Source organism: Periplaneta americana, chromosome 1, assembly GCF_040183065.1.
Source record: "Periplaneta americana isolate PAMFEO1 chromosome 1, P.americana_PAMFEO1_priV1, whole genome shotgun sequence".
NCBI lineage: Eukaryota > Metazoa > Arthropoda > Insecta > Blattodea > Blattidae > Periplaneta > Periplaneta americana.
In genome coordinates this window covers 1,947,046-1,966,478 of record NC_091117.1, presented here as the reverse complement: position 1 = coordinate 1,966,478, position 19,433 = coordinate 1,947,046, and the positions used below count along the sequence as shown (strand labels likewise).

Genomic DNA, 19,433 nt, shown 5'->3' with positions numbered 1-19,433 from the left:
GTGGTCATCCTTAATTAAGGCCGGACGAGTTATTTCTCTTTCTCTCTTTGATAGTAATTTAATCACATACAGGCAGTAGAATTATGTCATCATAAAACTTTCTGTATTCATATGATACACATTTCAGTGTCTTCTTTGTCTTCCACCTCGGTCGTCTTGACGACTATATACGTCCAGTTAGATATGCAGGAGTTTTGGGGAAGTAAACCATGACCAATTCCTTTGTATAAAAGGACTGTGTTACAGTAACGAAGTTGATTATCTGCAGAGCTCAGTGTGTGAACAAATTCTGAATTTCTTTTAGAGTTGTACTCAAAACAGCGATACTAGGAGATATTGACAAGTATACACAATAGGTATCTTAAATTATGTAACATTAAAAATTAACTCTTAAATAGAGCACCAATGTAACATATATAGACATTGACAAGTTTATGTCACATTAAACTTAAATTTAGAAATAGAACAACATTGTAACATACAGACATTGATAGACTGGCAGCATATCAATGTCACATTAAATAATTTACTTCAAGTTTGCAATAGCTCAGCAGTGTAACATATACAGATTGTGGAATATAATAAGCAACTCTATTTTACTGGGAGAAAATGCCAGGCCAGATACATTTTCGCGTTTATTTTGGTTTTCCTTGCTACAGTTCATTATGTTGTATTAGTTTGCTTGCTTAAGTGTGATTGCTTTATTAATCTTGTTTTTTCACCATTTGTTTCTTAGCGTTGATCTTCGACTCAAATATTAAGTTATGTTAAATATTTCAGGAAAGCACAAAGTACCGCTGTAATAAAAAAAAATTCTAAAGCGATTGTCTCTTTGTTACAGAATTCTATAATAATAGTAATAATAATAATAATAATAATAATAATAATAATAATAATAATAATAATGAGATTTATTTATTTATTTATTTATTTATTATTAATATTTGTGTGTTGAACAACAGCCAGAGGCCAATTATAGTTCAGCAAAATACACGAACAGAAGATACAAAGGTACAAAAACAATTAAATAATATCTTAAATAAACAAAAACATACATAAATAAAATAGATAACAAGAACAGTAAATACTAATAATCAAAACGAAACTATACCTTAAAAGGATCTAAATTGTGCCCATGCAAATTGGCATATTTTATACATCTACAGACTGGAGAAAGCGATTTTGAATTTCTGTTATAAAAATTTTTTTGAAATCTTAAACCCTTTGTAGGAATACGAAGGCTGATATTGTTTATGATAGACTCACAATCAATATCACCCTTGATAACTTTGCAAAACAAATTGATAATCAAGATTTAGACGTCTAGCATAAAGGCTACAACAGTTAAAATATGTACAGGTAATCTCATAGCTAAAGTCAGAGGAATTGGGTATAAATCGAAAAGCACATAAGGAAATAATTTTTTTTTAATATTTTCCAATTTCACCGAATCAGTTGAAGTAATGGAATTCCAGGCTACAGATGCATATTCAAGTTTAGAACGAACCAAAGTAAAGTATAGAATTAATAGTGACTATGGAGTAGAAAAAGAATAAGTTATAGACCTTATTAAACCAAGCATTCTTATTGAATGATTATAAATATATTAAACATGATCGTGAAAGTATAATTTAGAATCGAGTAGTACACCAAGATCTTTAATAGAATTTTTCCTAATAATACAGACGTTGTTAAGAGAATAATTAAATTTTATGGAAGTAGTTTTTCGTGACTACGAAATGACAAAAGTTTTTGTTTCATTAATTTTCATTCCATTATTGTCAGACCGAAGTTCGATGGAGTTAATATCATTTTGAAGAGTTTGGCAATCGGCAGAACTATTTATTGAGCGAAAGATTTTAAGATCATCAGCAAATAACAGGTAGTTTGAACTTATTCTTTTACATATGTCATCTATAAATAATAAAAATAATAGAGGGCCCAATGTAGATCCTTGGGGAACTCCACATAAACAATAATAATAATAATAATAGTAATAATAATAATAATAATAATCATAATTTTACAGTTTTCAAAATCATAGTAAACTGTAGCTTTAAAAAATAATTATTAAAAAGCACTATTATTTAAGGGAAGACTCCACTGAAAATCATGAAAATTTTTCCAAATTATTTTAGCTCTTTCACTTATTCAGAATTTACATTTTCATATCCCAAATGGATTCAGCTCAATTCTGATTACAAATACTCGTATGTTTACACTTTTTAAATTAAGGCTGGAAGGGGGCGTGGAATTTAAAGAGCTGTCAAAATTGTTTTTCATCGAAGAATTCTTTTTTAAAATTTCTGATTACAAAGCTAGTTACTTTTTGTTGGCTCCCTGAAGTTACTAGATGAATGTAGCGGAGGAGAATATTAATTTACATAAATATTCATTTTATTTTCAAATCTATTTTTCTGTGTTCATTTTTGTTGATTCAACACCAACTTTCTTATGTCAAATATTAATCAATCTGGATGAAATTTTTACTGCAAGTATTTATGAGGTAGCTGCATGTTTCTATGCATTTATTTTGTGAGAAATGCTGCTAGTTTATTTTATTTATATTTTTCTTAATGCTGCTAGTTTATTTTATTAATATTTTTCTTAATCCTGCTAGTTTATTTATTAATATTTTTATTAATGCTGCTAGTTTATTTTATTAATACTTTTCTTAATGCTGCTAGTTTATTTTATTAATATTTTTCTTAAAGCTGCTAGTTTATTTTATTAATACTTTTATTAATGCTGCTAGTTTATTTTATTAATATTTTTTCTTATTGCTGCTAGTTTATTTTATTAATATTTTTCTTAAAGCTGCTAGTTTATTTTATTAATATTTTTCTTAATGCTGCTAGTTTATTTTATTAATATTTTTATTAATGCTGCTAGTTTATTTTATTAATATTTTTATTAATGCTGCTAGTTTATTTTATTAATATTTTTATTAATACTGCTAGTTTATTTATTAATATTTTTATTAATGCTGCTAGTTTATTTATTAATATTTTTATTAATGCTGCTAGTTTATTTATTAATATTTTTATTAATGCTGCTAGTTTATTTTATTAATATTTTTATTAATGCTGCTAGTTTATTTATTAATATTTTTATTAATGCTGCTAGTTTATTTATTAATATTTTTATTAATGCTGCTAGTTTATTTATTAATATTTTTCTTAATGCTGCTAGTTTATTTATTAATATTTTTATTAATGCTGCTAGTTTATTTTATTAATATTTTTATTAATGCTGCTAGTTTATTTATTAATATTTTTATTAATGCTGCTAGTTTATTTATTAATATTTTTATTAATGCTGCTAGTTTATTTTATTAATATTTTTATTAATGCTGCTAGTTTATTTATTAATATTTTTATTAATGCTGCTAGTTTATTTTATTAATATTTTTATTAATGCTGCTAGTTTATTTATTAATATTTTTATTAATGCTGCTAGTTTATTTTATTAATATTTTTATTAATGCTGCTAGTTTATTTTATTAATATTTTTATTAATACTGCTAGTTTATTTATTAATATTTTTATTAATGCTGCTAGTTTATTTATTAATATTTTTATTAATGCTGCTAGTTTATTTTATTAATATTTTTATTAATGCTGCTAGTTTATTTATTAATATTTTTATTAATGCTGCTAGTTTATTTATTAATATTTTTCTTAATGCTGCTAGTTTATTTATTAATATTTTTATTAATGCTGCTAGTTTATTTTATTAATATTTTTATTAATGCTGCTAGTTTATTTATTAATATTTTTATTAATGCTGCTAGTTTATTTTATTAATATTTTTATTAATGCTGCTAGTTTATTTTATTAATATTTTTCTTAATGCTGCTTAGCAGCATTTCTCACAGAATAAATGCATAGAAACATGCAGCTACCTCATAAATACTTGCAGTAAAAATTTCATCCAGATTGATTAATATTTGGCATAAGAAAGTTGGTGTTGAATCAACAAAAATGAACACAGAAAAATAGATTTGAAAATGAAATGAATATTTATGTAAATTAATATTCTCCTCCGCTACATTCATCTAGTAACTTCAGGGAGCCAACTAAAAGTTACTAGATTTGTAATGATAAATTTTAAAAAAGAATTCTTCTATGAAAAACAATTTTGACAGCTCTTTAAATTCCACGCCCCCTTCCAGCCTTAATTTAAAAAGTGTAAACATACGAGTATTTGTAATCAGAATTGAGCTGAATCCATTTGGGGTATGAAAATATAAATTCTGAATAAGTGAAATAGCTAAAAAAAATTTAGAAACATTTTCATGATTTTCAGTAGAGTCTTCCCTTAATCGCAGATTTCTAGTTATGCAGAATTCTGGTGATACTACTTCACGCTCACAGTTCAACAATCCGTTTCCCTCAAGAAGATCTTCTAGAAGTGAGTGAAGGGCAAGGCTAGGGAAGTCCAGAGCCTCGGCAGCTGCTTGACCGCAGTTCGTTGCTGTTGCAGGACGATGACGGCGATCTGCTTCGTGTGCAACCTGCCGATCCTGAGCCACCAGGTGGGGCTGGTGTGGCAGGGGGGCAACGGCTGGGACGACCTGGTGCGCGAGCAGGTGGAGGAGTCCACGCTGAGGCAGCGCCTGGGTGCGGGGCGCCGGGACTCCGCCGCGCAGATCACCAGCATCAGCCCGCCCACGGAGACCCAGGAGACCTCGCCCCCCAGCTCAGGTCCTCACTCTTATACAGGGTGTTCAAATTACGGCTCAACAGTTCCTTCAGTAATAAAACGTCTAGTAATTTATCTTTTGAAGAGGTGGAGAAGTTCAAATATCTTGGAGCAACAGTAACAAATATAAATGATACTCGGCAGGAAATTAAACGCAGAATAAATATGGGAAATGCCTGTTATTATTCGGTTGAGAAGCTTTTATCATCCAGTCTGCTGTCAAAAAATTTGAAAGTTAGAATTTATAAAATAGTAACATTACCGGTTGTTCTTTATGGTTGTGAAACTTGGACTCTCACTTTGAGAGAGGAACATAGGTTAAGGGTGTTTGAGAATAAGGTGCTTAGGAAAATATTTGGGGCTAAGAGGGATGAAGTTACAGGAGAATGGAGAATGTTACACAACACAGAACTGCACGCATTGTATTCTTCACCTCACATAATTAGGAACATTAAATCCAGACGTTTGAGATGGGCAGGGCATGTACCACGCATGGGCGAATCCAGAAATGCATATAGAGTGTTAGTTTGGAGGCCGGAGGGAAAAAGATCTTTGGGGAGGCCGAGACGTAGATGGGAGGATAATATTAAAATGAATTTGAGGGAGATGGGATATGATGGTAGAGACTGGATTAATCATGCTCAGGATAGGGACCAATGGCGGGCTTATGTGAGGGCGGCAATGAACCTCCGGGTTCCTTAAAAGCCAGTAAGTAAGTAGGTAAGTAAGCCGCCGGCGTAGCTCAGTCGGCTGAGGCGCTTGTCTGGCGTTACGGAGTTGTGCTCAGGCGCGGGTTTGATCCCCACTTGGATTGATTACCTATTTGGGTTTTTCCGTGGTTTTCCCCAACCGCAAATCAAATGTCAGGTAATCTGTGGCGAATCCTCGTCATCATCTCGCCAAATACCATCTCGCTATCACCAATCCCAACGCCAAATAGTCCACACCTGTGGAGTAACGGTCAGCGCGTCTGGCCACGAAACCAGGTGGCCCGGGTTCGAATCCCGGTCGGGACAAGTTACCTGGTTGAGGTTTTTTCCGGGGTTATCCCTCAACCCAATACGAGCAAATGCTGGGTAAATTTCGGTGCTGGACCCTGGATTCAGTTCACCAACATTATCACCTTCATTTCATTTTGATACAGCGTCGTAAAATAACCCAATAAATTAAATAAATCGACGCCAAATAACCTCGTAGTTGATACAGCGTCGTTAAATAAGCAAGTTCAGAATAATCTAATAAACGAACAATGTCCAGCGAAGAAATCGACCTATTTTTTTAGCAGGGTTAAGATTTTAGGGCAATTTTCATAGGGAAAAAGGAGGGGGAAGCTGCTAAAATGACACAAACAGGTCCTGTTTCACTGAACTGTTTTGGCAAACGGTCTTTCTCATATTTTATCTAATTGAAATCAATTAATTCGAAACTACATACTTCTCTATAATATTAGGCTGTATTGAGTATCAATAGCTTACAGAGGTGTGAAAATTATTAGAATAATCTTGATTTTAAAGGTTTTTCAATAGTTCCTTCACAAATATTCATTGAATTGATGAATATTTGTATATAATATTACTATACTGATGTAGGATATATTTACTACTAACAATGCCGGAAAGCATTGTTGTACATTGGTATTTTCCTTATTTTACAATTGTTATGGGAATTCAGAAATTATTATATTATGTTGGCAGAATTGGAAACATAAAAAATTAATTAAGAAATGCTTTAAACAAATTGTTCTTTGCGTTTACATTGTTGTGAAGGTTCAAATGAACGTATTCATCTGTTTTGTGCATATAATTTTTTATGTTTCCAATTCCGCCAACATAATATAATAATTTCTGAATTCCCATAACAATTGTAAAATAAGAAAAATACCAATGTACAACAATGCTTTCCGGCATTGTTAGTAGTAAATATATCCTACATCAGTATAGTAATATATACCAATATTCATCAATTCAATTAATATTTGTGAAGGAACTATTAAAAAACCTTGAAAATTAAGATTATTCTAATAATTTTCACACCTCTGTACATACCAGTACAATTCAGCAGAGAAAACAGTGCATCATATAACAGTTGCACCAGTTTTTATGAAATTCTGCTTAAATTCCTCAGCCACGATGAAGAATCTGGATTTTGATACCTTCGACATGACGAAATCTTGTATTAAACTTGTGAAGCAAAAAATTTACATTCACTACAGCAGATACTGATTCCAGTGAGATTAATTAAAATGAGAATTCGTTGCTAACACATTGTTGATTCACAGATACATCTATAGTCCCGTCGCTTTTATTTCCGGCAGCCAATCACGTTGCAGGTCGGCTACATTTAAACGTGTGCGTCTTGTGATTCGCTGATGACGTCGTCATGCATTTCCTAAGGCTTGATAAATACTTAATATAATCGCCCGCCATTTTGGCTCTTTCGTTGGCGTTCGTAGAAAGCACACGAAGACGTTATTTGCCGCTCAATTATTTGCTGAATTACAGTGCGTTTGATTTATTATCATAGGAGCTACGACATGATAATGTTTAACGGTGTGGCAAATAGATTCCTCGTATGGTAGCTAGGCAACGAAAGAACAAAAATGGCGAACGACACTACCTACCTAGACTTTATAGAGCCTTCACTTTCTAAGACGTAAGCAAAGAGGAGGAGTCACGCCGGGAATAACAGCGTCGCGACCAAAGTGGAAGTAACTTGCTTAACAACGGTCAACGAGTGGCATTTTCCATTGTTACAGGGTGCTTTGTCTTCAATTCCGCTTTCACTATCATCATACGTATTACAAAATAATTGCAATGCAGTGAAATTCAAATGTAAATTAAATTACAAAATATGCTACACATAATAAGATGTAGCAGTAAAAGGGCAGAAAAGAGAAATATGGGCAAAGTGAAGCGAAAAGTGATAAAGGCCCCAAAAAGAGGAACAAAAAGGTATTCCAAGATTGTCTCCATTCGCATCTGGAGGCAACACTCCACACACGGTTTCTCTCAAAGAGCTTTAATTTACCCTACGATGAAAGAGTAATGGAACGGAGAAAAATTCTCTCCGGCGCCGGGATTTGAACCCGGGTTTTCAGCTCTACGTGCTGATGCGTTATCCACTAAGCCACACCGGATACCCACCCCGTTCATATCATATGTACTTCGGTACATTAAGATAATATATTTAATTTACCCTGCATGAAAAAGATGCACATCTAAATATTCTAACCCTGTTTATTAATATAGCCTCGAATTTTAACTGATGAAAAGTCAACAAAACAACCTTCTTACCTGTCATGTTGAACACAAAAATATAATATTGACCTTTGCATTTATCCTCTGTATTGAACAAACAAACCTGTATTAACTAATGTCACAAAATCAAATAAATCTAAGGGATAAAGATGTCTTTGCTGACCTGAATATTGTGTAAAGCGATAGTCAATTGTTAAAAAACAGTGTAAACTGCGCTGTTTATCCTGGACGAAGTTTGTAAACTTTGAGTTGTGTTTATTGATTTCTTGTTTCACCGCTAGGTACCAGCACTAGGTCAGAATGCTTTTTACACATATTTTCGGCCGATTTTCGCTACCCTACTGCATTTTATTGTTCATATAACATTGATGTTTTCTTTCTGCATAATGCCTTTCTCTTCTCTATATACTATTTTTCTGTTAATTTCTGTTAAGGTATTTTCGTAAGCAATTTCTGTCTTGGAACCTTCGTATGATTTTCATCATCTTGTCTTTATAATCCAGTACTTCCTTGACGTTTGTAATTGTGTTCCCATTACATTGGTTCACACTACTTTTGAATCGTTGCAAGGTTCTGGCTTTGTTTATAGCCAGTCCAATTTGCTCTTGATATTGGCTAAAGGTGTGTTGTGTATAGAAGTCGGTAAAAGCTTGTTACATTCGAGATACATTTAACATCAAGTTTAGTGTTCTTGCTTGAGTGTTAAAATGATTTATTTTGCCAAAATTTCAGAATCTGATGTTGCTTGCTTATTAAAATCAATGGTCTACGTCACATTCTTATAAGTATTGTATTCTGTATCCACTTTTATCAGTGCTTGCCTTTTAATCGCATTCTCCGTTGTGGTCTAGCCTTTCACATGTTGCCCTCCAATCCCCTACATTCCAAGTTCTTCTTAATATTCCCCCTCCAAGTAAATCGAGGCCGACCTTTTTTTTCCTACCATCTAGTTAAGTGAAAACTAATTTATTAATTTCTTCTGCCATCTATCCGTGGGAATTCGCAGGATGTGATCATAATATGTAACGATCGAGTTTCTAGGCAATCTATGGTATTGTCATAGACTTCCATTCTTTCTTTAACGTCTCATTACGGACTCTTTCAATTCGGAAGGATCGTACGCTTCTCCGTCCATTTCTACAGTTTAATCCGATCCCTTTGTCTTTCGGTTAACGTCCATTCTTCCGCTCGTATACCAGACTACTTTCAACAATAGCCTTCTTAACTTCTAGTCTGATATCTCGACTCCAAAATATACCAGAATACTTTCAACAATAGCCTTCTTAACTTCTAGTCTGATATCTCGACTCCAAAATGTCCCAGAATACTTTCAACAATATCCTTCTTAACTTCTAGTCTGATATCTCGACTCCAAAATATCCCAGAATACTTTCAACAATATCCTTCTTAACTTCTAGTCCAATATATTGACTCCAAAATATCCCAGAATACTTTCAACAATAGCCTTCTTAACTTCTAGTCTGATATCTCGACTCCAAAATGTCCCAGAATACTTTCAACAATATCCTTCTTAACTTCTAGTCTGATATCTCGACTCCAAAATATCCCAGAATACTTTCAACAATATCCTTCTTAACTTCTAGTCTAATATCTCGACTCCAAAATATCCCAGAATACTTTCAACAAGAGCCTTCTTAACTTCCTGTCTGATATGTCGACTCCAAAATATCCCCGAATATTTTCAACAATAGCCTTCTTAACTTCTAGTCTGATATCTCGACTCCAAAATATCCCAGAATACTTTCAACAATTTCCTTCTCAACTTGTAGTCTATCTCGACACCAAAATATCCCAGAATACTTTCAACAATATCCTTCTTAACTTCTAGTCTAATATCTCGACTCCAAGATATCCCAGAATACTTTCAACAATAGCCTTCTTAACTCCTGGTCTAATATCTCGACTCCAAAATATCCCAGATTACTTTCAACAATATCCTTCTTAACTCCTAGTCTAATATCTCGGCTCCAAAATATCCCAGAATACTTTAAATAATATCCTTCTTAACTCCTAGTCTAATATCTCGACTCCAAAATATCCCAGAATACTTTCAACAAGAGTCTTCTTAACTTCTGGTCTGATATCTCGACTCCAAAATATCCCAGATTACTTTCAACAATATCCTTCTTAACTCCTAGTCTAATATCTCGGCTCCAAAATATCCCAGAATACTTGAAATAATATCCTTCTTAACTCCTAGTCTAATATCTCGACTCCAAAATATCCCAGAATACTTTCAACAAGAGTCTTCTTAACTTCCGGTCTGATATCTCGACTCCAAAATATCCCCGAATATTTTCAACAATAGCCTTCTTAACTTCTAGTCTGATATCTCGACTCCAAAATATCCCAGAATACTTTCAACAATAGCCTTCTTAACTTCTAGTCTGATATCTCGACTCCAAAATATCCCAGAATACTTTCAACAAGAGCCTTCTTAACTTCTGGTCTGATATCTCGACTCCAAAATATCCCAGAATACTTTCAACAATAGCCTTCTTAACTTCTAGTCTGATATCTCGACTCCAAAATATACCAGAATACTTTCAACAATAGCCTTCTTAACTTCTAGTCTGATATCTCGACTCCAAAATATCCCAGAATACTTTCAACAAGAGCCTTCTTAACTTCTGGTCTGATATCTCGACTCCAAAATATCCCAGAATACTTTCAACAATAGCCTTCTTAACTTCTAGTCTGATATCTCGACTCCAAAATATCCCAGAATACTTTCAACAATATCCTTCTTAACTTCTAGTCTAATATCTCGACTCCAAAATATCCCAGAATACTTTCAACAATATCCTTCTCAACTTGTAGTCTAATATCTCGACTCCAAAATATCCCAGTATACTTTCAACAATAGCCTTCTTAACTGGAAGTCTGATATCTCGACTCCAAAATATCCCAGAATACTTTCAACAATATCCTTCTTAACTTCTAGTCTAATATCTCGACTCCAAAATATCCCAGAATACTTTCAACAATATCCTTCTTAACTCCTAGTCTAATATCTCGGCTCCAAAATATCCCAGAATACTTTAAATAATATCCTTCTTAACTCCTAGTCTAATATCTCGACTCCAAAATATCCCAGAATACTTTCAACAAGAGTCTTCTTAACTTCCGGTCTAATATCTCGACTCCAAAATATCCCCGAATATTTTCAACAATAGCCTTCTTAACTTCTAGTCTGATATCTCGACTCCAAAATATCCCAGAATACTTTCAACAATAGCTTTCTTAACTGCAAGTCTGATATCTCCACTCCAACATATCCCAGAATCCTTTCAGCAATTTCGTTCTTAACTTGTAGTCTATCTCGACTCCAAAATATCTTAGAATACTTTCAACAATATCCTTCTTAACTTCTAGTTTGATATCTTGACTCCAAAATATCCCAGAATACTTTCAACAATAGCCTTCTTAACTTCTAGTCTGACATCTCACTCCAAAATATCCCAGAATACTTTCAACAATAGCCTTCTTAACTTCTAGTCTGACATCTCACTCCAAAATATCCCAGAATACTTTCAACAATAGCCTTCTTAACTTCTAGTCTGACATCTCACTCCAAAATATCCCAGAATACTTTCAACAATAGCCTTCTTAACTTCTAGTCTAATATCTCGATTCCAAAATATCCCAGAATACTTTCAACAATAGCCTTCTTAACTTCTAGTCTGATATCTAGACTCCAAAATATCTTAGAATACTTTCAACAACAGCCTTCTTAACTTCTAGTCTGATATCTCGACTCCAAAATATCCCAGAATACTTTCAACAATAGCCTTCTTAACTTCTAGTCTGATATCTAGACTCCAAAATATCTTAGAATACTTTCAAAAACAGCCTTCTTAAGTTCTAGTCTGATATCTCGACTCCAAAATATTCCATTTCTTAGTCTTATAAAAATTTTTAGCAACGGATCATATTCCAACGTTGTTATGATGTTTGTTAGACGAATAGACGTACTTTCTTGGATATTATTTCTTATTTGTTCTCTCATAGGCCTCGTGTTGAAAGTGTCGAAGAATTCTGAAACTACCAGGCACACAACATACAATAATAATGAGAAAAATGCGCTCGAGTTAAGCATTAATGTCCAAGTTTAGTCTTTGCCAGTCTGTTATTGGTTCAACTCTCTTCGCACACGCTATGAAGTGGTATTTCCTGCATCTTTGCCCGCACAGCACACATTTGCAGTCTTCGGTCGGTTCATGGAACTTGTTGTTCTCACATATTTTATGATGAAACCCGTGTATTGCGAGTCTTGATGTCACACTCCCTGGTCCAGCTGTCGTCTAGCATGGCTGATGTGGTGCAGAACTCCAGGTCTATATCCTTCTTCTTCCGGTCTCTTATGCTTACCAGTTCCTGGTAGGGTCCTGTGGATGATAGCCAGAGCTGCGATCTGATGTCATCTACGAAATATGTCTCTCTCATGAGCTCATATACAAGGCGGGATGGCGCTGCTTACACAGCATATTATGCTATAACGGGTAAACATTCGGGTTTTAGTGCGTGTCCTTTCTCCTGCTTTGCTTCAAGATATTAGAGAAGGAAAATGGAAAAACAGGAAAGGAAGGGAAGGGAAAGAAGAGAAAAGGAAGGAAAGAAAAGAGAAGGAAAAATGGAAGAACAGAAAGGAAAGAAAGAAAAAAGAAAAGGGAAAAAAGAAAACAAAGAAAAGGAAATTGAAGGAAAGGAAAATAAAATAAAAGGAACAGAATGGAATTGAAAAGAAAAAAAGGAAAGAAATGAAAGAAAAATAAAGGAAAGATGGGAAAGGAAAAGAAAAGGGGAAAAAATAAAAGAGAAGCAAAGGAAACAAAAGTACAGGGAAGAAAATAAAAATGTATTAGGAGAGGAAAAAAAGGAAAAGGAGAAGAAAGTAAAGAAAAGGAGAAGAAAGTAGAGGAAAAGGATAAGAAAGTAGAGAAAAGGAAAAAAAGTAAATTAAATAAAAGCACAAGGAAGTAGAGAAAAGGAGAAGAAAGTAAAGAAAAGCAGAAGAAAGTAGAGAAAGGAGAAGAAAGTAAATAAAAGGACAAGAGTAAATAAAAGGACAAGAGAGTAAAGAAAAGAAAGCAGCAAAAAAATAGAAGGAAGTAAAAAAGAAAAAGAAAATAAAGAAAAGGAGAAGGAAGTAAAGAAAAGGAGCAAGAAATAAAGACAAATAGAAGGAAGTAAAAAAAAAAACAAAAAAAAAAAAGATTCTGATACGCCTACAAGATTTCGTATAGCGTACCCGGCACGCAAAGGAGTCGGAGAAGTTGCCTAATATGCAAGGTGAATCAAACTTACGCCGTGTCTCAAAGCTCAAGCCCATACTACACACGAGGAAGCTTCGGGCATGTATGCTTCAGTTATGATCTTTTTCATAGACTATTTTTTTATAAAACCTTGACATCACGGTGCAGCTCTGAATTAAGGAGGCAGTGTACTAATGCAGTTTAATTGCACTCGTATTTATTCACACTCCAACTGAATAAATACTCGCTTGCAGTGGTAACTAATTACACTCCATAATGACAATTAATAATAAATACAATTAATAATAAATTAATAATAATATTTACTCACAAATGGCTTTTAAAGAAATCGCAGGTTCATTGCCACCCCACATAAGCCCGCGATCGGTCCCTATCCTGTGCAAGTTTAATTCAGTCTCTATCATCATATCCCACCTCCCTCAAATCCATTTTAATATTATCCTCCCATCTACGTTTCGGCCTCCCTTAATGGTCTTTTTCCCTCCGGTCTCCCAACTAACACTCTACATGAATTTCTAGATTCACCCATACGTGCCACATGCCCTGCCCATCTCAAACGTCTTGATTTAATGTTCCTAATTATGTCAGGTGAAGAATACAATGCGTGCAGTTCTGCGTTGTGTAACTTTCTCCATTCTCCTGTAACTTCATCACTCTTACCTCCAAATACTCGTAATTTCCTACTTATTTTCAAACACCTTTAACCTATGTTCCTCTCTGAAAGTGAGTCCAAGTTTCACAACCATACAGAACAACCGGTAATATAACTGTTTTATAAATTCTAACTTTCAGATTTTTTGACAGCAGACTGGATGATAAAAGCTTCTCAACTGAATAATAACAGGCATTTTCCATATTTATTATGCGTTTAATTTCATCCCGAATGCCATTTATATTTGTTACTGTTGCTCCAAACTATTTGAACTTTTGCACCTTTTGAAAGGATAAATTTCCCAATTTTATATTTCCATTTGTACAATATTCTGGTCACGAGACATAATCATATATTTTGTCTTTTCGGGATTTACCTCTAAACGTATCTCTTTACTTTTTCAAGCAAAATTTCCGTGTTTTCCCTAATCGTTTGTGGATTTACTCCTAACATATTCACGTCATCCGCATACACAAGCAGCTGATGTAACCCGTTCAATTCCAAACCCTCTCTGTTATCCTGGACTTTCCTAATGGCATAGTCTGGAGCAAAGTTAATAAATAAAGATGATAGTGCATCTGCTGTACGTTTCACCGAGACACATTTTAATTAATCGAACCAGTTTCTTGGGAATACCAAATTCAAAAACTTCTCTCTTAACAGAGTCATATGCCTTTTTTGAAATCTATGAATAACTGATGTACTGTACCCTTATACTCCCATTTTTTTCTCACTATCTGTCGAATACAAAAAATCTTATCAATAGTCGATCTATTAAGCCTAAAGCACACTGATGATCCCCAATAATTTCATGTGCATATGAAGTTAATCTTGTCAAAAGAATATTGGACAATATTTTGTACGACGTCAACAAAAGTGATATTCCTCGAAAGTTACTACAGTTAGTCTTGTCCCCTTGTAGGAAAGAATAATTTTACTTTCCTTTTCATTCATTCATTCATTTATTTTATTCCATAGATCTTACATGAGCAAAGAAACTTTAAGATGTGGAACAAGTCAACATTTTACAATATTACAATTACAATTTTTACAAATTTTTATAGTTTTACAATTTAGTAATTTTCTACAATTTTTACAATTTTATGCAATTGTTTTACATTCTTTGCAATAGCATTGGATTAAATCATATAATGTGGATAAGCCACTAATATGCCCATAATACAACGCGGTGGTTTCAATCCAAGCGGCCTGAATTCGATCTCCGGCCAGGTGTTTATGGAATTAGTCGTAATGTTGTTCCATGTGTTGTAGTAGTTATACTTTCTGGTTTATTTCAATAATAATTAATTCGTAGCAAGCATTACAATTGACGAATTACAGCATTTCTAGGCTAATTTGTGCTAAATAAATCACTTGGGCGCTCTGACCTGCAGGCACGGTCACAAGGCGGCGCCGCAGCTCCCTGGCGCAGCTCACGGACATCCTGCGGGAGTGGGGCGGCAGCACACGCGGCTCTCGATCCAAGGACCCCCAGCTGCACCGCCGCGAGACGCTGGCTGACATCGCCAAGAGCCTGCCCTGGGGCCGCAGCTCGACCACCGACTCGTCCACCGTGGCGGCGCTCCGCAAGCGGCGGGAGTCGTCGGCGGACCCCGGCCTGAAGCACGCCAAGGCGCGGCGCGACTCCACGGCCATCAGCGACTTCCGCTCCGACCTGGCGCGCCTCTGGTCGTCGCGGCGGGAGTCGACCACGGTCATCACGCCACGAGAGCCGTCCCAGCAGCGGCGGGGCTCGGGGGAGTCCTCCAGGAGCGGCAGACGGGACTCCACCACGTTCGGGGGCTCCCGCAGGTACGTCGTTGTTATTATTATTATTATTATTAGCCTATTAAGTTATTATTATTATTATTATTATTATTATTTTGTTATTATTAGCCTGTTATTATTATTATTATTATTATTATTATTATTATTATTATTATTATTTTATTGTTATTAGCCTAGTATTATTATTATTATTATGATTATTATTTTGTTATTATTAGCCTATTATTATTATTATTATTATTATTATTATTATTATTATTATTATTATTATTATCAGCCTAAATATAAAAATTGGAAATTTATCTTTTGAAGAGGTGGAGCAGTTCAAATATCTTGGAGCAACAGCAACAAATATAAATGATACTCGGGAGGAAATTAAACACAGAATAAATATGGGAAATGCCTGTTATTATTCGGTTGAGAAGCTTTTATCATCCAGTCTGCTGTCAAAAAATCTGAAAGTTAGAATTTATAAAACAGTTATATCACCGGTTGTTCTTTATGGTTGCGAAACTTGGACTCTCACCTTGAGAGAGGAACAGAGGCTAAGGGTGTTCGAGAATGAGGTGTTTAGGAAAATATTTGGGGCTAAGAGGGATGAAGTTATAGGAGAATGGAGAAAATTACACAACACAGAACTGCACGCATTGTATTCTTCACCTGACATAATTAGGAACATTAAATCGAGACGTTTGAGATGGGCAGGGCATGTAGCACGTATGGGCGAATCCAGAAATGCATATTGAGTGTTAGTTGGGAGACCGGAGGGAAAAAGACCTTTAGGGAGGCCGAGACGTAGATGGGAAGATAATATGAAAATGGATTTGAGGGAGGTGGGATATGATGGTAGAGAATGGATTAATCTTCCTTAGGATAGGGACCAATGGCGGGCTTATGTGAGGGCGGCAATGAACCTTCGGGTTCCTTCAAAGCCATTTGTAAGTTATTATTATTATTATTATTATTATTATTATTATTATTATTATTATTATTATTATTATTATTATGGTTACAACGGTAACACTCTGGTTTGTATTGAAGACTGTGGTTTCAAAACCCGTCTAGTTTTTTTTTATCCACTGATCTACGGACTGGGCGAGTTTTCAAGTGACATGCACAACAACACAAACTTTTAAACAAGGATCGTCGTTGTTTCTGATGGAAACAATCTTAAGGTGGACCATAAAGTAGCGGTGCTGCAGGTTGTAAACCTTTCACAAAATTTTAAATATCTCGGAGATACTTCATGGATCTGTCTCAGTTTTTGTACACAGATAAGTGGTATTTGGGCCTCTCATTTGGCATCAACAAAATTATAATTATCATATTACTGTACATAAAAGTAGACAAATTCAAAGAGCGAAATTTGGGGTAACACGTTTGTATTACTGTTCCGTCGCTTATATCACATGGACACTTTTTGTATTGACAACTATGTGAAACGCCTGAATCAGTTCTTAAGAGCAATACATCTATTTCATTGTAAATGTGTATAGACACCAAGTCTGGTTAGATCACGTGACTAGCCGTCTAGGAACATCTGCAGTCACCAGTTCGCTGCTGTTTCAGGGGTTCTGGCGAATCATCGAGATCCGGACGCCGGGACTCCGTCACAACGTCGTCGGCCGTGACGCCCTCCACGCCCAAGCTGCACCACCACCACCATCACCATCACCACCACCACCACAGGCGGCGTGACTCCCGCACGGGGGAGCCCAAGTACTACCGGCAGGAGCAGCGGCCCTCCACCTCCAGCACCGCCTCCGACAGCGGGCCGAGCGTCAGCCTGCTGGTCACGCAACCCTCCATAGCAGGTACAAGGGAATGTGGGTGAAATCACTAGTCGAGAGGTGTACGGCTTGCTATCCGTGCCTTTCCCTGTTCCTTCCTTTATTTACCTTCTTCCTACTTATGTTTCCCTTGTTCTGCTTGTATTTCCCTTGATTCTACTTATATTCTCCTTATTCTGCTTGTATTTCCCTTGATTCTACTTATATTCTCCTAATTCTGTTTGTATTTCCCTTGATTCTACTTATATTCTCCTTATTCTGTTTGTATTTCCCTTGATTCTACTTATATTCTCCTAATTCTGCTTGTATTTCCCTTGATTCTACTTATATTCTCCTTATTCTGCTTGTATTTCCCTTGATTCTACTTATATTCTCCTTATTCTGTTTGTATTTCCCTTGATTCTACTTATATTCTCCTAATTCTGCTTGTATTTCCCTTGATTCTACTTATATTCTCCTTATTCTGTTTGTATTTCCCTTGATTCTACTTATATTATCCTAATTCTGCTTGTATTTCCCTTGATTTTACTTATATTCTCCTTATTCTGCTTGTATTTCCCTTGATTCTACTTATATTCTCCTTATTCTGTTTGTATTTCCCTTGATTCTACTTATATTCTCTTTATTCTGCTTGTATTTCCCTTGATTCTACTTATATTCTCCTTATTCTGTTTGTATTTCCCTTGATTCTACTTATATTCTCCTTATTCTGCTTGTATTTCCCTTGATTCTACTTATATTCTCCTTATTCTGTTTGTATTTCCCTTGTTTCTACTTATATTCTCCTTATTCTGTTTGTATTTCCCTTGATTCTACTTATATTCTCCTTATTCTGTTTGTATTTCTCTTGATTCTACTTATATTCTCCTTATTCTGCTTGTATTTCCCTTGATTCTACTTATATTCTCCTAATTCTGCTTGTATTTCCCTTGATTCTACTTATATTCTCCTTATTCTGCTTTATTTCCCTTGATTCTACTTATATTCTCCTAATTCTGCTTGTATTTCCCTTGATTCTACTTATATTCTCCTTATTCTGCTTGTATTTCCCTTGATTCTACTTATATTCTCCTAATTCTGCTTGTATTTCCCTTGATTCTACTTATATTCTCCTTATTCTGTTTGTATTTCCCTTGATTCTACTTATATTCTCCTTATTCTGCTTCTATTTCCCTTGATTCTACTTATATTCTCCTTATTCTGTTTGTATTTCCCTGGATTCTACTTATATTCTCCTTATTCTGCTTGTATTTCCCTTGATTCTACTTATATTCTCCTTATTCTGTTTGTATTTCCCTTGATTCTACTTATATTCTCCTAATTCTGCTTGTATTTCCCTTGATTCTACTTATATTCTCCTTATTCTGTTTGTATTTCCCTTGTTTCTACTTATATTCTCCTAATTCTGCTTGTATTTCCCCTGATTTTACTTATATTCTCCTTATTCTGCTTGTATTTCCCTTGATTCTACTTATATTCTCCTTATTCTGTTTGTATTTCCCTTGATTCTACTTATATTCTCCTTATTCTGCTTGTATTTCCCTTGATTCTATTTCCCTTGATTCTACTTATATTCTCCTAATTCTGCTTGTATTTCCCTTGATTTTACTTATATTCTCCTTATTCTGCTTGTATTTCCCTTGATTCTACTTATATTCTCCTTATTCTGTTTGTATTTCCCTTGATTCTACTTATATTCTCCTTATTCTGCTTGTATTTCCCTTGATTCTACTTATATTCTCCTTATTCTGTTTGTATTTCCCTTGATTCTACTTATATTCTCCTTATTCTGCTTGTATTTCCCTTGATTCTATTTCCCTTGATTCTACTTATATTCTCCTTATTCTGCTTGTATTTCCCTTGATTCTACTTATATTCTCCTAATTCTGCTTGTATTTCCCTTGATTCTACTTATATTCTCCTTATTCTGTTTGTATTTCCCTTG

General features: G+C 34.6%; 1 protein-coding gene across 1 annotated transcript; it reads left to right on the top strand.

Annotated features, from left to right (window-relative positions):
• Nucleotides 1-4,489: 4,489 nt before the first annotated feature.
• LOC138708893 (uncharacterized) lies at nucleotides 4,490-17,532 on the top strand. The gene is made up of 3 exons (XM_069839200.1): nucleotides 4,490-4,706; nucleotides 15,305-15,722; nucleotides 17,268-17,532. Exons 1-3 carry the CDS (start codon nucleotides 4,490-4,492, stop codon nucleotides 17,530-17,532), a joined length of 900 nt encoding a protein of 299 aa, XP_069695301.1.
• Nucleotides 17,533-19,433: the final 1,901 nt, after the last annotated feature.